Source organism: Gymnogyps californianus, chromosome 18, assembly GCF_018139145.2.
Source record: "Gymnogyps californianus isolate 813 chromosome 18, ASM1813914v2, whole genome shotgun sequence".
In the NCBI taxonomy this organism is placed as follows: Eukaryota; Metazoa; Chordata; class Aves; order Accipitriformes; family Cathartidae; genus Gymnogyps; species Gymnogyps californianus.
Window position 1 is genome coordinate 11,995,661 of NC_059488.1, and position 21,448 is coordinate 12,017,108.

A 21,448-nucleotide genomic window follows, 5' to 3' on the forward strand; every position below is an offset into this window, starting at 1 on the left:
ATATAGCAAATTCTTCTTGAGCTACAAACCAGACAGCTTCAAGTTTCAGTGGCGGATGGGGTCTTCCCCTTCAAAATTCTTCCGGACTTTAGAGTGACATGTCCAGTCCTATTCTAACCGACATGCTTATTTACTGCCCTTTTCTCTCCTCAATCACTGCATTGTTATTAGATGGTTGAGATGCACTCCGCAACTATTTGTATTTAAAATTACTTGCTTTTCAGTCCACTAACCAGTCTTAAAATGCAAATTTACTACTTGGTCTATCAGGCTTTGAAAGAAGATTTTGAAGTCTCTCATATATGGAATACCCAAACACCATGAGTACACTTTTTTTCCTGCGAAAATTTCATACATTTTCCCAAAATAATTAAAAAGTCACTAGCAAGATCAGTTCTTAATACCTGCTGAAAAGGGCTCTGGATATCCAACACGAATGACTTTGTAATTTTAACTCTCTGAAGCTATTATATACATTATTTCATTTATTATTCAGAACATATTTTTCATAAATAAGCAGCATGGCTGCAGCAAAATGAAGATTATGAGCTCAGACTTTTGTGTAAATTCCAAATATTTACTAGCGGGAGTGCAACAGTTCAGTGTTCTCCGCTAATCATACGCAGAAGGGCTTATTTGCTTCTCTGTAGTTTTAGACTCACAATGATGGGCTCACCCGAGTTGTCGCCAGCAGCATTTACTTTTCTACCTGCTTCGCGACAGACCCCAGAGCAGGCCATCGTCTGCAGAGAACCCCGAATACATGCGCCCCCTGAATTTCGCTGAATTCAGATGAAGTAGAGAAGAAAAAAAGATGCGGAGGTGGCATGGGCACACAGATGTTTCCCACTGATTGAGAAAGTTAGCATCCATACTCACATGCGAACAAAGAGCGACTGTTTTGCTGCCAGGCCGGGAGAAGAGTACTTTTCAACCAGCGCCAGGGTGCTGAAGCCAAACTTGTGAATGGGCTCATTGGAATCCAAGGGTGGAAAATCTGTGTCAACCTCACCGTCATCCTCAGCAATATGGAGACAGTAGGCATTGACGTTGTCGCTGAAACAAAGACAAAACAAGTTTATTCAGGAGGGAAGCGAGACAACCAATTCAGTTCAGCCGATCAATAGCAGTCACTAAATGCCATAGAAAACAAATCAGCAGACATGCCTATTGCAGGAGTAATATACTTAAAAGCCACTGATGGCATCCGTATAAATACGTCCCAACAAAGTCCCAACGTATCTTGCTACCATAACCATGTGGTAATAGAAAAAACCCCAAAACCTCAGAGTAAAGCAGTGAGTCTTACTTCATCATTAACTGAACTGCAAGCAAAATACTGACAGTGATTAAAATATACTAAAGTCTATAAAAGTTTCATGACTTCATAAAGCTGGAAGTAATATTTCTCCATTTGTGAAAATTTATTTATTTATATGAGCATTACATTTTAGAATTAAAGACAAACAAGGAGAGTATTTTTTCATAGATCAAGCAACTGAAAAAGTTTACTGAACGTAGGCTTGAAAAGCAGAGAATGCTCTTAGGCAGGTAAACAGTGTAACAAACTACAGGAAAAGTAAAAAATCTGTTCAACACAGTAGCAATGATTAGTAGAAAAGCTACCTTTTCTAAATATCTAAGTAGTCCACTCACTAAAAGCAGTTAAAAATTAGTATGGACTAACAAGCAGAACTAAATAACACAGAAAGTTTTAAACAGATACAGTGTGAAGAAAACACGAAAGAAAAATCTAAGCCTCTTTCTTTCCACATACAAAAGCCCACAGGGAAATAACTATCTATATATACCAAACAGGTATTAATCATATTTTCCTAATATTAAAATCTATTTCAAATGTTAATATTTAAATTACTGACCTGAAAATAAGTATTCTTTCTTGTTGTAAATCTGCCAGCATTCAGGCATTTTCCACAGCCAGGAAGTATAGCTTGAATGTTCATGTGGCAGTATGTTTCTAAACTCTGCAGTTTAAATTTGGAGTTTTAATTGCATGATTGATGCTTAAATTAATTAATTGCAAAGTGTATGCTAATTGTTTAATTGGTCGCTTGATCTATATAGATCATTTTTCGAATTAAATGAGTTGATTTACAAAGTTTATTGATTGGATGTGACAATGAATTATTTCACTGACTACCTGATTTGCAATTTTCTCAATTAATTCACAAACCTTTGGTTGCAACTGTGCTTTATTGAGAGTGCTTAGTCCAGGTGATCTATATGCACCTTGTCATGACTAAGACATTTATTATAAAAAACAGGTAATAATGATGCATTACTATTAATGTAAGCTGTAAATTTGCTAACAAAAAGGTAACCCAGCAATGTTTGTCACTATGAATTCTGAAAATTCTGCAATACTATTAAAGAAACTTTCATGAGTCTCTGGACTGCTATGAAGAACTGGAACACTGCTGTAGAATTAATTTTTAACTTCTTCAAGAGCGCTTAAGTAACTTTTAGGGAAACTGGTGAAAGGCAGCGCTGGGAAGAGAACTCGTACAGCAGCACCAGGGCTCTGACAACCAGAGAAAGCCTGCTCAGCCAGCAGGTTGTCTGCTTTGCATGGTTGCCAGTCTTTTTAGGAACAAGCTAAACAAAAAGGCTGCGAATAATATAGATACAGCGCATCCTGCTTATGCAGTGAGAAATGCCTGGCATGATTTTCAGGTCCTTCTTTTATTCTATTTAGATTTCTACGAATGCAGAAACCAAGCTCTGCATGCTCATTCTGTCCAGCTCAACGTAACTCAGACGTCACTCCACGCTATCAGACTTCCCAGTCTGAACAGTCACCCGATGCCCGTCTTCCCACAGCTCTGGTCTGTGCCCTACACTGCTGATGTTTTAACCTATTCATTTGATAGAATTCTTCTATGTGCAGCCTGGTGCGCACTTAAAGCTCTGTATAAATAAAGTTAACATTTTCATTTGGTCCTTGATGCATTTGCATAATTCTCATTAAAGCCAGAGGAACATATAGACATGCAGGCAACAGAACACATTCAGTGCGGTCTCGAATCCAAGTGCCAAAAGAAGGTGGTGGTGACAACAACCTATCTTCCCCCAGTTATACTGAAAACACACAATGTCGGCTAAATCCCATAAATTAAAGGGGTTACAAATGTCTTCAAACATGGAGTGGGTTCCTGAACATCAACACAGATTAAGTCACAATCTGTTGAAAAAACAAGTCCAATGGATAAAACTGTTCTGCATTTTGAATCTCCACCACGACGCGATCAAAGTCCTAAACTTTAGGCTTCACATTACAAGGTTCAAAGTCTTGAGAATCCAAGTTTGCTATGGACAGAATGTTAAAATTAAGTACAACAACTGACAGATGTAATAGCATTCTTAACTTCTAAAAATAGGAAGTTTATTTGAATTTTGCATCTCACTATTAATTTATTCCTAGAAAGGGTTTTTGTTTATTTTTTGCAGGCGGAATCATTACAACACACCCGTCCGGGGTTGGCAAGAGAATGGTCCACTGGGTTATGATCAAAGTTGACATGTAAGAGGCCAGGAACACGGTTGCTAACACCGTCAGTTGTTCCTCATATCAAGACACTGAATAGAGATAAATATAATACAATTATAATAAAAAAGGCAGCCTAACCGAATACAAAATGTTCTCAAAGCTGTCAACTAATACTCACTTCAGACTCTTACATCTACCTTTTAGGAAAAAGAATTAGGCAGTAATATATTCTTTTTCTAAAGACAGAGGGGTTGTTTCTCTTAATTACAAAGTCTACAACCTCCTCATTATTCTCAAATTGTGTTACTAGCAGGTCTACTTGTCATTCTGCATGCGTTGTATATCAGATTTGAAGCATTCTCTGTATGTATTTTAGTGCAGTGTCACAATGATCCCGATTTTTTCTTTTTATACTCTAAACTGACTAAATCAGGAACAAATAGCAAATGTAGAATGTGCAACCTACACAAGCTCTTTTCTTATTTGGAAATGATGAGAATTAGTTTACAGTTAAATCAATCCTTGCTACAGGACTGGCAGTCAGCAATGTTAAAAAAGATGATTGAGACATGAGAAATAAAGAACTACACATGAAAACAAGCTTCTTGGAATCTTGAGGCTCTGCCCCTTCTTCTGAGCATTTGTACCCAGATTCTCAATTTCTGCTGTTAGATTGTTCTTGGGAACTCATGCCTCCATTATTTATTTTATTATTTCTGTCCTGAGATTTGATTACATTAGACAGTCTCCTTGGTCATGATCACTCTTTGACACATCATAACATCTTATCCTTCAAGGCAGACAGTGAAATTCATTTCCTCCCACTGCTGACTTTTGCTGTGGACAATGATGTTTCATGGAATACCTCTACTCACGGGCGTTGTTCCATTTAAGGTGTACTGTGCTCCTGAAAAATATACGTGTCCAAAGACTGACATTAGTGGTGTCTTACTTGTTAAAATATAAGCTAATCATACACAAAGGACACTTTTTTGAACTTGTGATATAACAAACAGAAATTAATAACAGCAAATGAAATGGTACCATCTGCAAATAGCTTTATATTTCTTCTCCAGTGTAAAAAAATGACAAATCAAACTGAAGTGTTTAACCTCTGAAACATCTCATATGTCTATTGAGAAGAGCTAAGGGAAATCCTATATCCAAGGCAACGATATCCACGAAGCTGTTTTCAAGAGGGGCTGCTTTTCTGTGTTGCCCTGCATCTACTAAACAGAAATCAACTCATCCTAAAGAGCAGCAGTTCAAGCGACCTCTCAGCACCTCCCTTTCCCCCTTACAACTGCGCTACAACAGGAGAGAAGACTACTGAGTCCTCAAACACTTCTGAAAAACGCTGAAAGACCAAACTGTAAAATTCAGTACCAAAAAAAAAAAAAAAAAATCACCAAATATTCCAGGAAAAACAAAAAAGTGAAAATTGGCTCATATAGGAAAAAACAAACAAAACTGTGAGCCTTCTTTGCACCAGGAAAGTCACCCGCTAGAATCTGTTACTAATAACTCTATAATAAACTATTTTAAGTTCTTATTTTATGTTCTATGACCCAGCAAAAGCTAAAGTATTTTACAGAACTGTTTAAAACCAAAGTTGCTCAGATGAGTGGCTCCGAAGTACCTGTTTTATGTACCTTATGTCACCTACCATGACAAAGTAACGGCTCTTACTAACAACACTAGTTCTCCAGCACAGCAAATCCAATCCATTATTTAGTCACAGAAATCTCAGGGGCAGAATTCTTTTACAATGAAGACGTAAGCAATGATTACAAAGATACTGAAAAATCCATTGATTAACTGAAGCTAAAATTTCTGAGGACAAGACAGATCTTGCTCTTTATAGCAAAGAGCCAACGTGACTGAGGTCAAAGTCTTGTAGAAATTATAAAATACTGCATGACAGAGGTTTTTGAATTAAAGAATGCAACTTTATTCACAATTTCAAAGAAAACTGGTATTCATTTTGTTTTCAGGATCCTTATTTGTGTATCTTTATTTTAGTGATATCTCCAGGATGATAACCTGGAAAGAAAAGCACCCTATACCTGTCATTTCTTAGAAAACCAGAAATGTTTTAACACGTGTATAACGAATTCAAGTCATTATGTCAGCAAAATGACAGCAGAAAGCAGGTAAGTGATAATGCTGAAGTTCTATGACAGAATTCTGACTTGTTTTCAGGCATACCCACTATGGCTAAAATCTATTCTATGGTTCCAGCAGAACACTAACAGTACTTGCAAGACACACTGTCACCCGGTACAGCGACTCCTCTCTCTGTGAATCTGTAGGAGGAACTGGTACCGTGCAGACAAAACAGAGTCAGAATCTGGGTACCTTCTCTCGGAACAAACAAGAGAGGGGGCTACAGATGAGTTCTGGATTTTATTTGACATCCTTGTGATCTTAGCCATTAAGAACACTACCAAAAAATAGATGGGACGTAAAATAAAAAACGTCTCCATGACACCAGAAGAGATAAGATTTATATTATTTTTACATAGAGCGTTTTGAAATTATGATTCATTTACAGATCCATGGTTTCATATGCTTATCATTATACAGTACCCAGTAGTTTAATTGAAAGAGAAATGGATATAGATGCACGTGTACTGCTCAAAAGGAAATACTGATAAATGTGTAGGTGGTTTCTCTGAGATTTATCTATAAAAACATTGACATGGAAATCCATTTCATTATGCAAAAAGGCTGCAAAGGAGAAAATTAGAGATCAAGAGGTAGTAAAGAAAGAACATTACTTCAGTTTTGGTTCCCGTCCCTCACTTGTATATTGCCAGCATATTAGTCCAATCAGGTCATGCACCTTGGCATTTGCTATCGTCACAACTGTCATGGGCTGTAGTTTGTCTTGGCTTGTGTGCAGTGGGAGGTAGACATCAATTTTTTTGGTTGCCGTTGTACCAACATGACCCTGTTGAGAAAATACATTTCATTAGAATGTATTTAAAAAAAAAAAAAAAAAGTATGACAGAGCTAATACAATATCTGGTGCAGATGGAATTCTTTTCAGCAGAAGATTAAAATACACTGCTACGACTTAAAATTGGAAGAAGCTTGAACGTTTAAATTCCAATTCTTTCACTGCTGTTTAATGTGTCTGTAAAAATGATATGAAATATTTGGCAACAATTTCACAGATTTCCATGAAGAGTCTGAACTTCACTGCAAGATCCCATGTTCTTGCAGGATCCGGGAAAAGGAAAAAAAAATTTAAAAAAAAGGTGAGATAGGGATGAAGAGAGAACTGACAAGCCTACCTAAAACTTCAAAACTGTTTTTCCCCTCAGCATTTAATACTAGCATTACCCATGTTTCTACATTTCTGCTTTCTTCTGTAGTTCTTTCCCACTACTTGAAAAGCTCACTTCCCCCAAGTGCAGAGCTATCAGCCTACTGTGCCGTATTCCTATGGCTGGGACTCCCTCTCTGGTGCCTGAGCACAGGCGAAGCATCTTCCACGGCAGTACCAAAGCAGCCTGTCTCATCACGAGTTACTCTAGTTCTGGAACATGCCAGAATTGCCAAGGCTTCTTGCTTTGCAATGTTCTAGCTCCCCTCCAGCTCTGGTTTGGGACTCCTCATCCTCCTCCTTTCCCCTTTGCCTTCCTTCCCCTACTGCTATACCAAAAGGAGTCAAAGGAGCTCACACCTGGATGCGCAACGGGATAAAAGGCAGGGAAACTCTCAGCATTCATAAAAGGGGAGACTGGAGCCTGGCCAGCACATTCCCACAGAAAGGAGGAAAGGGAAGAGCTTACCACAGCTGGCAGTAGTCTACACACATAAATCGGTGAGACCTAAACTTGAATCTTACGGATGCCAACGATTCAGAGACAGTAACTGTAAGCTCAGAGCTTAGGTCACAGCCAGCCAGACACCACAGGCTGCTTGCCCAAGGGAAATCAAACCAGGTAACACAACCTAAGCAGAGAACTGTGGCACAAACGAACATCGATCATACGTGGAGGTTAAGATGATGTTTAAAAATAAACCTTAGGCTTGACCTTGGTTTGCCAAGAGAAGAACAAAATCACACATACAACTGAGCCATTAAACTATTTTGAACTATTTGAAGACAACCAAGAAGGATTAACTAATACTGGTTTTTATCAGAATTTACTGTATTTAAAAAAAAAAAAAAAAATCTATTTGGCACTGTAAAGTTTAACAATTAAATAAACCACAAAATACATAGCAACATAAAGATCTCTAAAGTTTGCATTACAAGAAAAAAAAATGTTTAATCTACTGTGGATAGGACTGCATTTTTAAACCAGTAATCTTTTAAACAGACAAAAGATTGTACATCCTGATCCACTCTTCAAAAGCACCTCTGATGTAACTATATATCTCTATCTATCTCTATACATATATGGGCCTTGAGAGAAGAAAGTATTATTCGAATTAATCACTCAGAATTCTAAGTAACAGAATAAAAGGATTCAATACTATAAATCTATAATGAGAGTATAAAATAGGGAGTTAAATGCCATGTGCTAATTTCGATATATTGTTAAAACCCATTTGATCCTTCAGTGCGATTATAAATTAGAGAAATAATAGGAATTTAAAGATTAAAGTTATTCATACTAGCATAGCTAAAAGTATTATTAAAATCCACCCAAATACAATGAATTTGTTTTTAAGAAAGCATTTTTATAGTGCAGATGCCTCCTCTTCCCATGTTTTTAAGGTAAGAAGAAATTGGTTTTACTCATTTAAAAGGAAATGTTAGATTTGTAACAGAATATGGGACATTCCTTCACCTTGTGTGGATAAGCCTTAACAAGCCTTTGGGTGAGCTAGTGTGCCTGGGACTCTCTGAGATACCACCCACACCCCTGACCTTACCTCGCCAAGGAAATCATTAACACAACAGAATTACAACTGCTAAAAAAATAAGGGTTTTTTTTGTTTTCTTTCTTTCTTTCTCCTCTTGTTTTCCTACTTACAGGACTTATTTTTAAGGGGAATTAAGCTGCTATCAGGTAATGAATCACCAGTCTCAAAGTCTATCCCTGACCTTGCCCAGGTGCAGACACTAACCAGGGGAATGTACGGACATGCACGAGGCTGCGAGCATCGCTTACGTTATGGTCATGACTGGAGATGCCAGCCAGAAGAGGAGACCTCTGGTTTCAACTACATTTGCATTTGAATGAGTAAACAGCAGTTATCAAGGAAATTAATGTGACTCCTTGGCACACTAAGTTAGTTACATATTTAAATCCAAGGATGGCAGAATCGTAAGTAATGCTTAGTCCCGATAATGGAAAATCCAAGAAAAATTGACAACCAGATGTGAGAGTCGATGTCAAGGTTACAACTGATGAACACAGCATAAAACCAGAGAACGGACAAACAAGCCAAGAACTGTAACCAATAACCAAAAAGACCAGATTATTCCATTAGCCACTACTACATGTACAGACATAAGCTCATAATCCAATAAACACATGCATTTATAAAATAAACACATTCTAGGGACCCTGATCCTACAGCTATCACAAATAAGATGGTAACTTTCCTTGGTCTACCTTTCACAGCGCTTCTCTTTCTTCTTTGCCCTACACTATGCTGTTGCTTTGTGTTTGTTTTTTTTTTAAATAAACTTTTCTTTGTTCTTCCCCATCTCTAAATCTCCTCTACCTCCTCCAGTCTATTTTTACCATCTTTCTTGTCCGAACTCCCTCCATTACTGATATCCTTGTTCTCTTACTCACACACACTCAGCATGAACATCAAGATGACAGGTGACTTAAACCAGGGGTAATTCATACACGTATTAGGATTCCAACTGCTCTTTGAGCAAGGGGAGCAATACCAACAGCAGGACTGGGAAATGGCTCAAAAGCACCACTATTATACTCAAGATCTTTAAAAAAGTGAGTGAAATATTTTTATTAATTAAAAAGGGCTGTAAAACTGATTGCCATATGATACTAGAGAGGCTGAAACCTGAGATTTGGAAGCCAATTAGACTTTCTGTTAGTAATGAGACCATTCATTGTCACGTTAGGTAGGAAACACTACCACGGCCTATAAACAAGTGGGTCAAGGCTTAGACTGATCAATCACCAAGTCAAAGGGGTCTGGAGGAAGTCTCCACTGTGTTTATTGCAAATTGATGATATTTGTTCTGAACCAGCATTAGAAATCCAAACCATCAGGTACCTGCCTACAGGACAGAATGAATCCATATCCTCAGTCTGGTCCTGCAAAATATTAATTGTGCAGGAAGTCCCACAGAGCTCAATTACTTATCTGTGCAAAGCTTATTAGGTAAGGATTTGTAGGTGGTGGGACCGAATAAAAGGGATCCAATTATTAGTCTCAGTGGCCAAGAGTCAAAGACCTAGCCACGTTGGATTTAACTAGTAATAACTTCTGGGTTTTATATGGTGTTTGTAGTCTCTTCTTTAGGAGGAAGCATTCAGAACCAGATTACAGACACTACTGGAAGCATAATTACTTTTTTCTCCCAACCAAAAACTGTATCCCAACTGTAAATGCTGAGGAGACCTAGAAGATAAAGCACAATTACCTATATTCAAAAAGGCAGCATCAAACTTTATTAATAGATCCTGTATAAAATTCAATGGAAAATCTATTCAGGGCCAGGGGCCTTACCATTTGGAGTTTCCTTAATAGCCTCCAATAAATCTGGGAAGCATAAAGGGGCTGTTAAATTAACATTTTCCTGATCTGTCACCTGTGGCATAGTTAATTTGTCAAAAAATTCTTTTAGCTTGTCACTGGACACTGTATATTCTGACAAATGAAGTCTGGAATAAAATTGACAAAATATCTCGTTAATTTTCTAGGAAATCACAAATCTGATTCCATTAAGCTTTTACTGTTAGAAATGCTATATTCCACCAATCCTTTAAGGAAGCGAGGAGTAACTGGACACACAGAAAACATACAATAAATCATAGAAAATTTTCTTAGTATGTTTATTAATGGATTCTCTTAAGGCTACCTAGTGCTCTCCTACAGTCTGATCTTATGACAATTTCCGTTTGCTATTTCTATAGCATTTTCATCTCACGCAAAGCAAAGATGATGTTTCATCATCTGCAATTCATTGGAGGAGACATGGCACTGTGCAGTGTACAAAGGCCTGAAGAGGCAAAAACACAGGGATACTATTTCCCAAATTATTGCTAATGTGCTGTGCACATAAACAAACCACTTGATTTCCTTATATTTCTGTTTTCTCTATCACTGTTGTCAGAATTCTTGGTGGTTGGCACATCGTAGTTCTTTGGCACATTACAGCTATTCTCTTCTGCTGCTATTCAAGAGCTGTACAGAATTATGTCCGTTATTTGACATTGCTGAAAAGTAGAGTCTGCTGAATTCACAAGCTTTCTGCTATTTTTTATAATTTGAATTAAGCAGATCAATGTATATTTATGCACTTTGATAACAAGCAGCGGCTAAGCTTAGGAAAGTTATCCCCATTAATAAACAAATTTCTTCTGAAAGAATCTTGGTATCTAAGACTACTGCTCCTGTGAATCCATGCTTCTTGTGTTGTCTAAAATAAAGACAGACACAAAATAATACAGAAATATTTGGTAATCTGTAATAACAGTAGTCAGGCTAATTACAAGAACATAAGTAGCACCACCAGCACATACATATGTTGCTGGTACTTCTAGACACAAGAGTATGAGTGAAGGATATGACAGGCAACTCAAATGATGGATTTTCATGGATTTTCTAGGATTGTATTTGCGAGCTGTGGTGTTTAATTATATAAATACTGGTTACTACAACTATGACAGGAAAACTGCATGTAGAATGATCTTCACTGGCTACATATAATTTTAGAAACATCTGTATCATTAAATAATGTTCTGTAATAAAATTAATGTTTTAAATATAAACACAGTATGTTAAATTAAAAAAGGAAAAAACACATATTTAAACTCTATCAATTCTTTCAACACAAGAAGTCTTTGTAAGATTTAAAATCAACTTTTAATCAAAGTCCATGAGAAAATATATACCTCCCTCAATACCAGATGATGTGTATCTTGAATACATTATTGGGGGGCCACTAATATTATTCTACCTGACAGAGGAAGTTTGGTACAGTCTGTCCATCCCTAGGACAACTTACTCCTAAACGTAGTTCTGAAGTACCTGCATAATGGGGCGCTAATGAAATAGTCATTGAGAAAAATGTGTACGCTGTATCCTTCTCACTCCTGATTTGCTTCACTGCACACCACAGTAGAAAATTAAAACAAAGTCCATAAACATTTCTTAGGGAAAAGTGATTAATTTCTAACAATAATAATTTACTGCATCTTCCTGTACAATAGAGTTCTGTGACTAAATGTTATATCACTTTAAGATTAGATGTTCTAATGATATAATGCAAAGATTTTACTGAATCATTATTTAGTGGGAGTCATAAAAACCTCTTAAAATTAATCTTTCGTGCACATCTAGCTTATCCAAAGTTAGCATTTAATTAGATGGCCTTGGCACGAATGAGCTTACTACTTTATTTGCTCAATCAGTATATGTCTCTTCAGTAATTATAATTAATTCAAGTCATTGACTCACCTCCCAGCAAACAATGCTAAACATTATACAAAATGGAAACAAATGCTTATCCTTTTCCAAATGTAAAATGTCTTCTCACTTTTAAACTCAGTGAAATGTTTTTTGTTTTAGGTGACAGGGTATTTAATATACTATGTGATACAGCAATCACCTCCTAAACATAACTTACTTACATATGTATTTAAACAACATAGAGAAAATACATGAAGGGGAAAAAATGGAAATATATTAATTCAGCATTTACAACACATACAAAAGTTCTAACAGATTAGAGCACAGATGTTTATGGCAACACAAAGGACTATATTTTTCTAAGACGACCATTGAAAAGCATCGTTTTCTAAGCTCTTGACTTAAAAAAAAATTTAGAGCAATTATTTCTTCATCCAAAATAAGTGGGAATAAAACAGTCATTCACTCATAAGCAAAACAGCTTTTGAGGGGCTGAGTAGAAAAAGAAGGGTCACCTAAAAAAAAAAAATTTTTTTTTTTTTTTAAGTTGAGATGATCAAATATCTTAAAAGCCTTCAATAAGCATGTGGCAGAAACCCTCATACTGTAGCGCAATATAATGACACTGCCGGCATATGGTTCAGAGCGAACACACTGGCAGCAGAGCAGGATGATGAACATGTTTATCAGCCTCAGTATCGAGACCCACACTACCCAGCAGTGAAACATGTAGCTGCAACTAGTAGATTTTGGTGCGGTGAGTAGAACAGCATCTAACATAATACGACGGTTAAATATTTCTAACACAGTCTGTTCATTTTATTTGCACAGTATTATAACAGATCTGGAGAAAATGCCTGTTCAGTTGCATATTATATTAATATTCAGAGGCATAACGCTAAGTCTTAGTGTTCGTATGAAAACACAGAGTAGTTCTACCCCTTTTATCCTCCAACGCACCATACTATACCCTACTACGGCAAAATAGGAATGATATTTATTTCATAACGTGGTTAAGCCAGTATTGGTATTTTTACTATAGCCATATGATTACTTTTGTTATTCTTAAGTCATTTATGGAAAACACCACCAGTGAGGCTACTGGGACAACTGACTCAACACCGGCGGCAGGTGACCAGGCTACATTCGGCACGCCTGCCAGTCCTCAGTTTTTCAATGAAACTTCAAAGTCGTTCCTTTCCGAGGAGTGGATTCTCCTTTGTATCATCCTAGCTTGTGCTGCAGAGTTAGCAGATCACAATGTAAAATTCCATTAACATTGTTAAATACTTAATTTATCTTATTCACACTGTCACTATTCATAAAAATTTAACCCAGTAATTTCCTGTTATACAAAGCATAACAAAGTATGAATATTTAACTACAAGGTAAATAACACACTTATTTTTTTATTCTAAATTGTTGACTTCACTTAGCATGTCTGCTTTGTATAGCACTACACTATTTTTCAATTAAAGGTCCAGATGTTTCAAAGGCTCCAGTAGGCAGCAGCAGTTATGAGAAATGCGTTATCTGCATTGCAATGATCACTACAACATCAGCTCCAGGCTGCATTAACATACTCATGTTTTATTCTAGCCCCCCTCCTAATGTACCAGTTAATTATACAACACACAGCTGAGAAACATAACCTCCAGAGCTGGACAGTTTCCTTCCACGCTTCCACCTGAACAAATTTTTAGATGCACCTCAAAACTATGATTTACATATATAACCACATAATCATGTATCCCAAATTACTGCCTGTTCTTTCTTGGCATTCAGTCCCACAATTAATAAAACTATGTAAGTCCTGAGCAAAGAATAAGACGTATAATTCTTGTAACAGCATATTTCAATCATATTAACACGCATTCATTTATACAACTCACTTTAAATTAAACACTGTTTTACTTAAAGTGCTATGAATACGATTTCTTGTTACTACGTTTTTCTGACACATCTGATTTGGAAGGGAGGGAGAAACCCCGAGTCCGTCCCCTTTACAGCCCAGGCCTCGTTTACTTTCATGTAGGTATGGGGTTTAGGACAAATGGCCCCAGTCCATCGTTAACCCCGTCGCACTCAGACGGCACGTCGCCAGGAAGGAGAGCACCTCCCGCGCGGCAGGGCAGCACCCTCCCCGCAGCACCGCCGCAGCCAGGCGCAGGACCTGGGGCTGCCTCTCTCCAGGGGGCTGGATTTCGCACCGACTGCGATGGCACGGAGCTAACCGTGGATATTAAACCCTTATCTATTCAGTTCCAATAGTTCTGCTGAAGAATGAAAACACATATTCAGATTTATCAAAATACAATTGCTATAGCTGCAACAAAAGTGCATTCATTACACGAAACTATCCTTAGTTTCCATGGAGTGAAGAGAAGGAATGGCCTACTTTAGAAGAATTATTTATATTTTACTTAGTAATAAACATTACAATTTAATACTGAGGAATAGAGTTATTCTTTGTAATAACAAAACGCGACAAAAACTTATAATTAAAACTACACCATAAACATTATTTGTACGTTAAGAAATACGCCAAGATATATTTTAATGAACAGATGCTATACAAAAGATAAATGTTTTCAGAAATATTCAATCCTTAAACAGATCAGCCTCTAATCCTACGCTTCTGTTGCATAAAGCAGACAGCTTAAGTTCCTCGAGGACATTAGCCAACCTTAGGTGGAACATTTTTAATACATCACCATGTCACTTTTTAATGTGCCACAATCTATTAACCACATGGCAAACTAACAGGGATTTTTAAAATATGGGTTTTATAGCTTTGTGCTGGTGATTAATTAAATAAATAGCCAGCGTTTCACAAATCATCCCTCTAATTAGTCTAAACCAGACACTTTGCATTCACTGGCATTATTGCCATCTGAAGCTCACAGAAGGGCAGTAGCGCTACGATGACGAGCCTGTGCACTCCGGAGCGCATCGTCACCACGCAGCCCTGGCTGGCACGGCACCGCGCAGCCCCGAGGCAGAGGCACCGTCTTCACAGGTGCTGCAGTCAGCTGGAATTTGACTCCAGCTGCTTGGAAAAGATGTTCTGTGTAATTATTCTCCCTCATCCTGAAGGAAACAATCGAGATAACAAAGAAAACAGAGCTGAATCTGGAATTTGACCTGAAGTAGCAAAGTTGTATGTTGCAGAAAATGAAAAAATATTAAAGGCAGATGCTAGAAAAAATTTACGAGCTAAATGATACATTTTCTGTCAAAACGTTTCAAAGTTGAAGCTACAACTAATTACATGCAGTCCATTCAAAGAAGCCAAGCAAGGCTTATCATTAAAATGACTCAATTATTCTTAAAAAGAAAGAGAAAATCATCTGTAAAACCTGCCTGAAATCTCATCATTTTTACTGTGACTATCTAGATAGATCATTTCCCCCAGAGCTCAAATTAAACTCTTAATAGTTAACATGTTCAAGTTTTACTACAGGTTTTTCTCCAAATTATTATTAACTGGAATTTGCTATCTAGGAAGATTTTTATATGGAAATATGTTCTGCAGTGTTTAGTGACACTATCACAACAGCTTTTTCCCCCTCAATTTAAAAATCATCAGAGAGACGGCAAACGATGTAGCAGGCAGGCTGCTCATGAAGATGGGATTTTATTTCCTCCACCAGGTGATCTCTTTCTCAGCATCAGTCACTAAACTTGCCCTTTGAACCGAAGTTTCCTTATACTCAGGAAGATATTTGCGTTATTCGGCAAGGCTCAAAGAACAAGTCATGCCCCGCTTGGACGGGGACGTCCCTCGGGCCACCAGGACACCAGTGGCACCGTCTGAGCTGCCGTGCCCACGCCGCGAGGCGCAGGCACCGGGCTGCGATGCCCGGGTCTGCCCAGAGCACCCTCACTGCAAACCACTGCAAGAACTGCAGAGCTGCTCACGACGCACGATGCTGACCTGCACGTTACTCCCTCTGATTAATTACTATGAGCAAAAAGTCATGGGATTAAAAAGCACAGCCTTGAGAAAATGATCTATGATAAATAATCCTAGGGCCGGATTACACCAAGAAAAATTATGTAGAATTTGACTTTGGTTATATTACTTGTCAGTGAGGTATATTCATTTAATCAAACTAAATTTAAACAATTGCACTTCCAGCAGTATGGTCAAAGTTTTTGTACTGCAAAAATTGATTAACAAAGGAATAAACGCCTTAGTGCTCTGTTAAATAAGACCATTTGCTCTTCTTGCAAAAAGAACAGAATCCAATTCCAAGAAAAATACTAAAGCCTCTTCAGTAAGGGATGTCTCAGCCAGCTCCTTCGGTTTGACGATTTCTCTTCAGGGCTTAAGAAACAGGGCAACCCTACAATACTGAGGTCGACTGCCAAATTGCATTTAACGCTGCCGAACCCACTCCTGAGTTCCTCTCGCAGCCACCCCTCGCCAGAGGAGCAGCAGCAGAAGTTCGGCTCTGGCACGTCCAGCGAGCCCCGCAGCAAAGGGGCTACGAGCAGCACGGGGGGAGCGGCTCCTGGGAGCACAGCGGAGGACGCACTGCCTGCCCAGCACCGAGAGGGTAACCACGAGCAAGGTAGCTGAGAAAAATGATCTTAGCGTATAGAATAAAGAATTGCAAGACCTGAGACTTAATTCTACCCTTTCCCAACAATTAAAAAAAAAATTTCCTCAAACCTGCAACACAAGTTCAGACCTTGGATTTATCCTTTCAAGACATGTGAAGTTCCAATTAACTGTACTGATAGCAACCTGACAGATTTTCTGTGGCGGACTTGTCTCTGTTTTTACTAGCAGTACGACTACAAAAAGAATTGATTGGCTGTGAACATTTTATACCGCTTCTTTTGGAAAATAATATTTACATTACATATAAATGTGCACTGAAATTCTCTGTTATTTTTCTAATTAAGTACTGTTTTCCCTATTATTGTGCCCACAAAATTACTTTTATACATACATTTTCCACAGCACATAATACACATTCTGAAACAATACAAATGACTCAGACTTTGAGTTGAGGAAAAAACCTGGACTCCTGGCTTTCTGCAGAGTTAATATTCTCATGATACTTTTCAGAAGACTGGCCTAATAATTCCAGTACGGCTAAAATCTCTCCGATAATTATACCTTATCTCCATAAATTTTCTTTACACTTTTATCTGGATACGGAAAAGATCTTTACTTCCTACCCATAACCACCTTCCTTCAGCACTAACGCCACATTTCTCTTTGAAAGTGTCCCTTTAAAAAAAGTCAGTAGCGTATGACACAAGGCATGACCACAGCTGAAGTAATGGAAAGGCTCTTGCTTGAGGTCATTTTAAGCCAAAAGCCACTTAAGCCAATTACTTAAAAAAAGAAATAAATGCATTCTGTGTGTAGAGAATGTATATCAGCATTCCAGATGACCACAATATTGGGGGAAGAAGTCCAGGACTAATAATATCAAGACTTTTTAACTCTTATGTTACACCTCTATCCCTGAAACTGAGTAGGTGCTGGTACACTACTTTTTCATCCATCACAACGTAACAGTTTAAAAAACAGATCTCCTCTACGCAGCTTCAATAGCCACATGTCATTCAGGTGGCACCTTTAAAAAGACTATTGAAGAGTTTAACCTTAGGAAGCTTTTTCCCTTAAAATATTGCACGTGAGGATGCTCCGATGGGCTAGTTCAAGCAAGTTTAATTGATGCAGGATTAAAACCTGTTCTCCTGCAGATGACACTACCAAAAAAAAAACCCCAGACCCCACACCACTGTGAAATGCAAGACACAGTAAGAGGGCTTCACAGCACTTTCTGACATAAAGTGTTTTCAACATTTTTTTTCGCAGGACTTAGGCCCGTATCAGCCTGAGGTATAACAAATTCAATCTCCACAGAGAGCTGAGAAACTTTTTTGTTAGTAAATCCATCTTCCTCATCTTAAATGAAAGCTTTACGAGTATTAAGAAGCTAATGAGAATTTTTTTCCTATTTGTTTCAGATAGGCAAATAAAGGAATCTTACATGGAAAAAACCAGACCATTATATTACCTTTACAAATTCTGAGTGGGGAATATTTAATAAAATCTTAAATAAATAAATATATAATAATTTAATAAAATCTAAATCTATAATGGAAACAAGAATAAAACAATTACCATTTCATTTATATTTAATGTTTAACTACAAAACCAGAATTCTTTGGTTAGCGATATTATCGTGCTTGAACAGACCCATAAAAGAGTCCTTACTCCGTAATTAGTGTCAATGTTTCAAAATTACTTTTCAAGTACAAAGGTCAGAGTAAAGGCATAGTCTAAAAGACTATCCTCTGAGAAATTAAAAAAGAAAAACTTATCTCCCTCAGAAATTTTTCTCACAATAAACATCTCTTAAATGTATATATCCAATCCTCCTGCAAATAGCAGACATTAAAAACATTTGCTAATAAAACATATCCATATTTCTTTGGCTGCTAAGAACCTTAACTTGTGAATACTTTTTTCATTTGGTTTGATCTGTAATTAAGGGAAAGATAATGACATTAGCAAATTGCTAAAAATCAATTAGACAGAATGAAATGCAATATGATTCAGCCAAAAGATTAACAAGTGCATTATAAAAACTACTTCAAAATTCTTTAATTCTAATTAAGCTTGCTTTCAATGACCATGGCCTAAGAAAATGCTTTTTATTTAAATGCATCACCAAACTGGCCACTCATTAAAATTTTCCTGCATGTTTCATTGTACCGGCTGTTTTCCTTCCTTTTCAAATTTTTTTTTTTAAAGTAAGATTTCATGCTAAGAAAGAGAGTTTGGATGTTTCGGAAGAACTCCTGTCAAACTCTCAGGTCCTCTATTGACTCTGGGCAAAGTCAGAACCATTTAATGAGCTCCCAGTTGTACTCACAATGGTCTTCACTTTATGGCATTTGTTGAAATTAAAACTTTAAGCAGAATTATGATTTCTCCCACAAAAACAAAAGGCCTGTACCTTACACTTAAAGTGCACCTTCTACTTGTTACTCCTTAATCAAAGAAACTACCAGGCAAGGCAACCAAAACCCAGTTCAGGCTTAACCTCCCCATAACGTCTTCAGGGCTTACAGAAACGGTTACTGACAAATGACCTTTTAAAGGTATTTCAAACTTTCTTTTGTTGGTGCCTATGTTAAAAGTGAATGGAAGCAGGAGGGATGTCATGATACCATTCACGCAGAGACAAATTTGAAGCAATGTAGCCCTGTTAGAATTACACAATAATTTTAGTGTCTTACAACACTGCTTTCAGTACATCAAGCATAAGATTTTTTTTTTCCTTGCTATGGGAAGAAGTTAGTGTCTGACATGCATCCTTACTAACTATAGCACACCACGCTATTTTGTTCATACGTTTCACAAACTTCAAAATTTCTCCAGTGCTCACACCCTCTTTAAGAGGAGCGCGCCAGTTTACAAATGGCTGAGGCAAAAAGGACCTTTGAAGAGAAAAGCATTTTATAAAAGGCACTTACAATCAAGCTTAAACATAATCTTTTTGACAACGGTTCATATAAGAATTGAAGGGATGAGACATTAATACAGGCAGGCTGTGCGAAAAATCGGAAGAGGATGGGCAAGAGAGGAGGCGTGCAGTGATCAGAGCGAGCAGGCACAGGCGCAAAGCATCGCTTTTCACCTGGTGCTATGTGAGCAAAGAGTTGGAAATGCTGTGCTGATTACTTTTTAATTAATAAAGTATTCTACAAAGAATAATTAAATAATACACCTGGTTTTGTTACAGCACTGCCTTTTGTCCATCAGTAGATTAACTAAACTGAGCACTTTGTGATGAACGCACAACGTCAAGACAGATTTTTGCAAGTAACAAATTCATAAGCAAAGACACATCAACAGACACAGCACATGTAAAAAACGTGTATCTAAGTGCTATCTGATCGCAACAGATTTTAAGTGCAGTTTAATTTTAAACAAATCGACCAGCAACCTCTCTAAGATCAATCAACAGCATCTTTAGTAAGGTATTAACATCTGCTTTTTCATATTCTTCTTTCAAAACTCCAAAGTATCTCTTCCTCCCTCTCCTTGCCCCCAAGAAAGCATGGAGAAGAGTGAAGCTAATTATGTACTCACATGCAGCATAGCAAATCAGTTAAATTAAACCTGTATTTCACCTAAGTGTATGGAGTGCAAACAACATTACTAACTTTTCTAATTTCATACTCTAGTACTCCCAAGTAAATAAGAGAGGAAAAAAAAGTAAAGTTTTCCTACAAATAGAAACTGTCACTTACTAGGATGTGATCTTTTCAGCTCATGCATCCTAAATGCATGCAGAGATATTATATGCACTTTCTATTTAGCAATTTAATTATATCTTTGCAGTCAGAGAGTGGCAATGGTTTGCAGTAATAATCAGGTGAAAGCATTCTCACATTAATATGCTGGAATCCGATGTGTTAATTTGATGCAACTTTGCGTTGACAATATGTGATTAATTTGTTCTAAGGCTAGCTATGCTCCGAGCTCTGACAGTTTAAAATGCTGGGTTTCTTTATCCATATCACTATTTGACACGCCTTAGCCCACTGCTTTGCTAGGACCACTGTTAATTTGTAATGAACTGGCTTTTCAGGGGGCTCCTTCATTTTTAATTCTGTCAGTGTCACCTCCTTGAGGAAAATTATAAGTTTCCTTAGGTGTGATTACTGCCAAGTGCTGCTGATAAGAGGTTTGAGAAAACAGGGTTTTATAAAGAAGTCAGTATTTAATCTGCTGAAACAGGTTTATTGCCTCTAGACAGATAAATATAATAGGAAGTTCTTTCATTTAAAAGTAATTTCAAGTTCTCCTTTACCTCCAACCCCAAAATAAGAACACCTAGACAACAATAGCAATGTTTTAGGGAAAGAAAAGGTGCTACATAGAATGTATAAAAGTAACCAAATGCCCATAGAAAGGGACACCCAATTATATCTCTATCCAACTTAATTCACATGGAACTTGAAAACAGACACACAATTGCCGTAACGAGATAAATAATCCAGCCAAATCACTGAGGACCCAATCCTTCAGCAAAACCAATAAAAACCAGTGATGTGGGTGGTCCGCTGCAGGACTCAAAGATGTATTCACCCCAAGAACATTACTTTGTTGAGAAGTGAGGAAAGCTCCTCAACAAATGCCCTGCAAGGAAAGCAGACTTGTAAACTGAAGTTAAACCAGCCCTTAGGATACTAAGATTTCTGGTAAAAGAATGCGTTTCACCCTCAGACAAATGGCACTCCGAAATGCCATGACGCAGCATGGTGAACATGTGTGCAACAGTCTGAACTCATCCAGCCAGAACAGAGAAGTGCATCCGAGGC

The 21,448-nt window shown here is 37.5% G+C and overlaps 1 protein-coding gene across 2 annotated transcripts in view; it reads right to left on the reverse strand.

Moving 5' to 3' along the window:
• MAPKAP1 (MAPK associated protein 1) overlaps window positions 1–21,448 on the reverse strand; it is a 109,943-nt gene that overhangs the window by 56,559 nt on the left and 31,936 nt on the right. For both annotated transcript variants that reach the window (XM_050908053.1, XM_050908052.1), the window contains exons 5-6: window positions 6,289–6,461; window positions 880–1,056 (exon numbers count right to left, since the gene is read on the reverse strand). In XM_050908053.1, coding sequence (XP_050764010.1) covers window positions 880–1,056; window positions 6,289–6,461 — 350 coding nt within the window. The remainder of the gene's footprint in view (window positions 1–879; window positions 1,057–6,288; window positions 6,462–21,448) is intronic.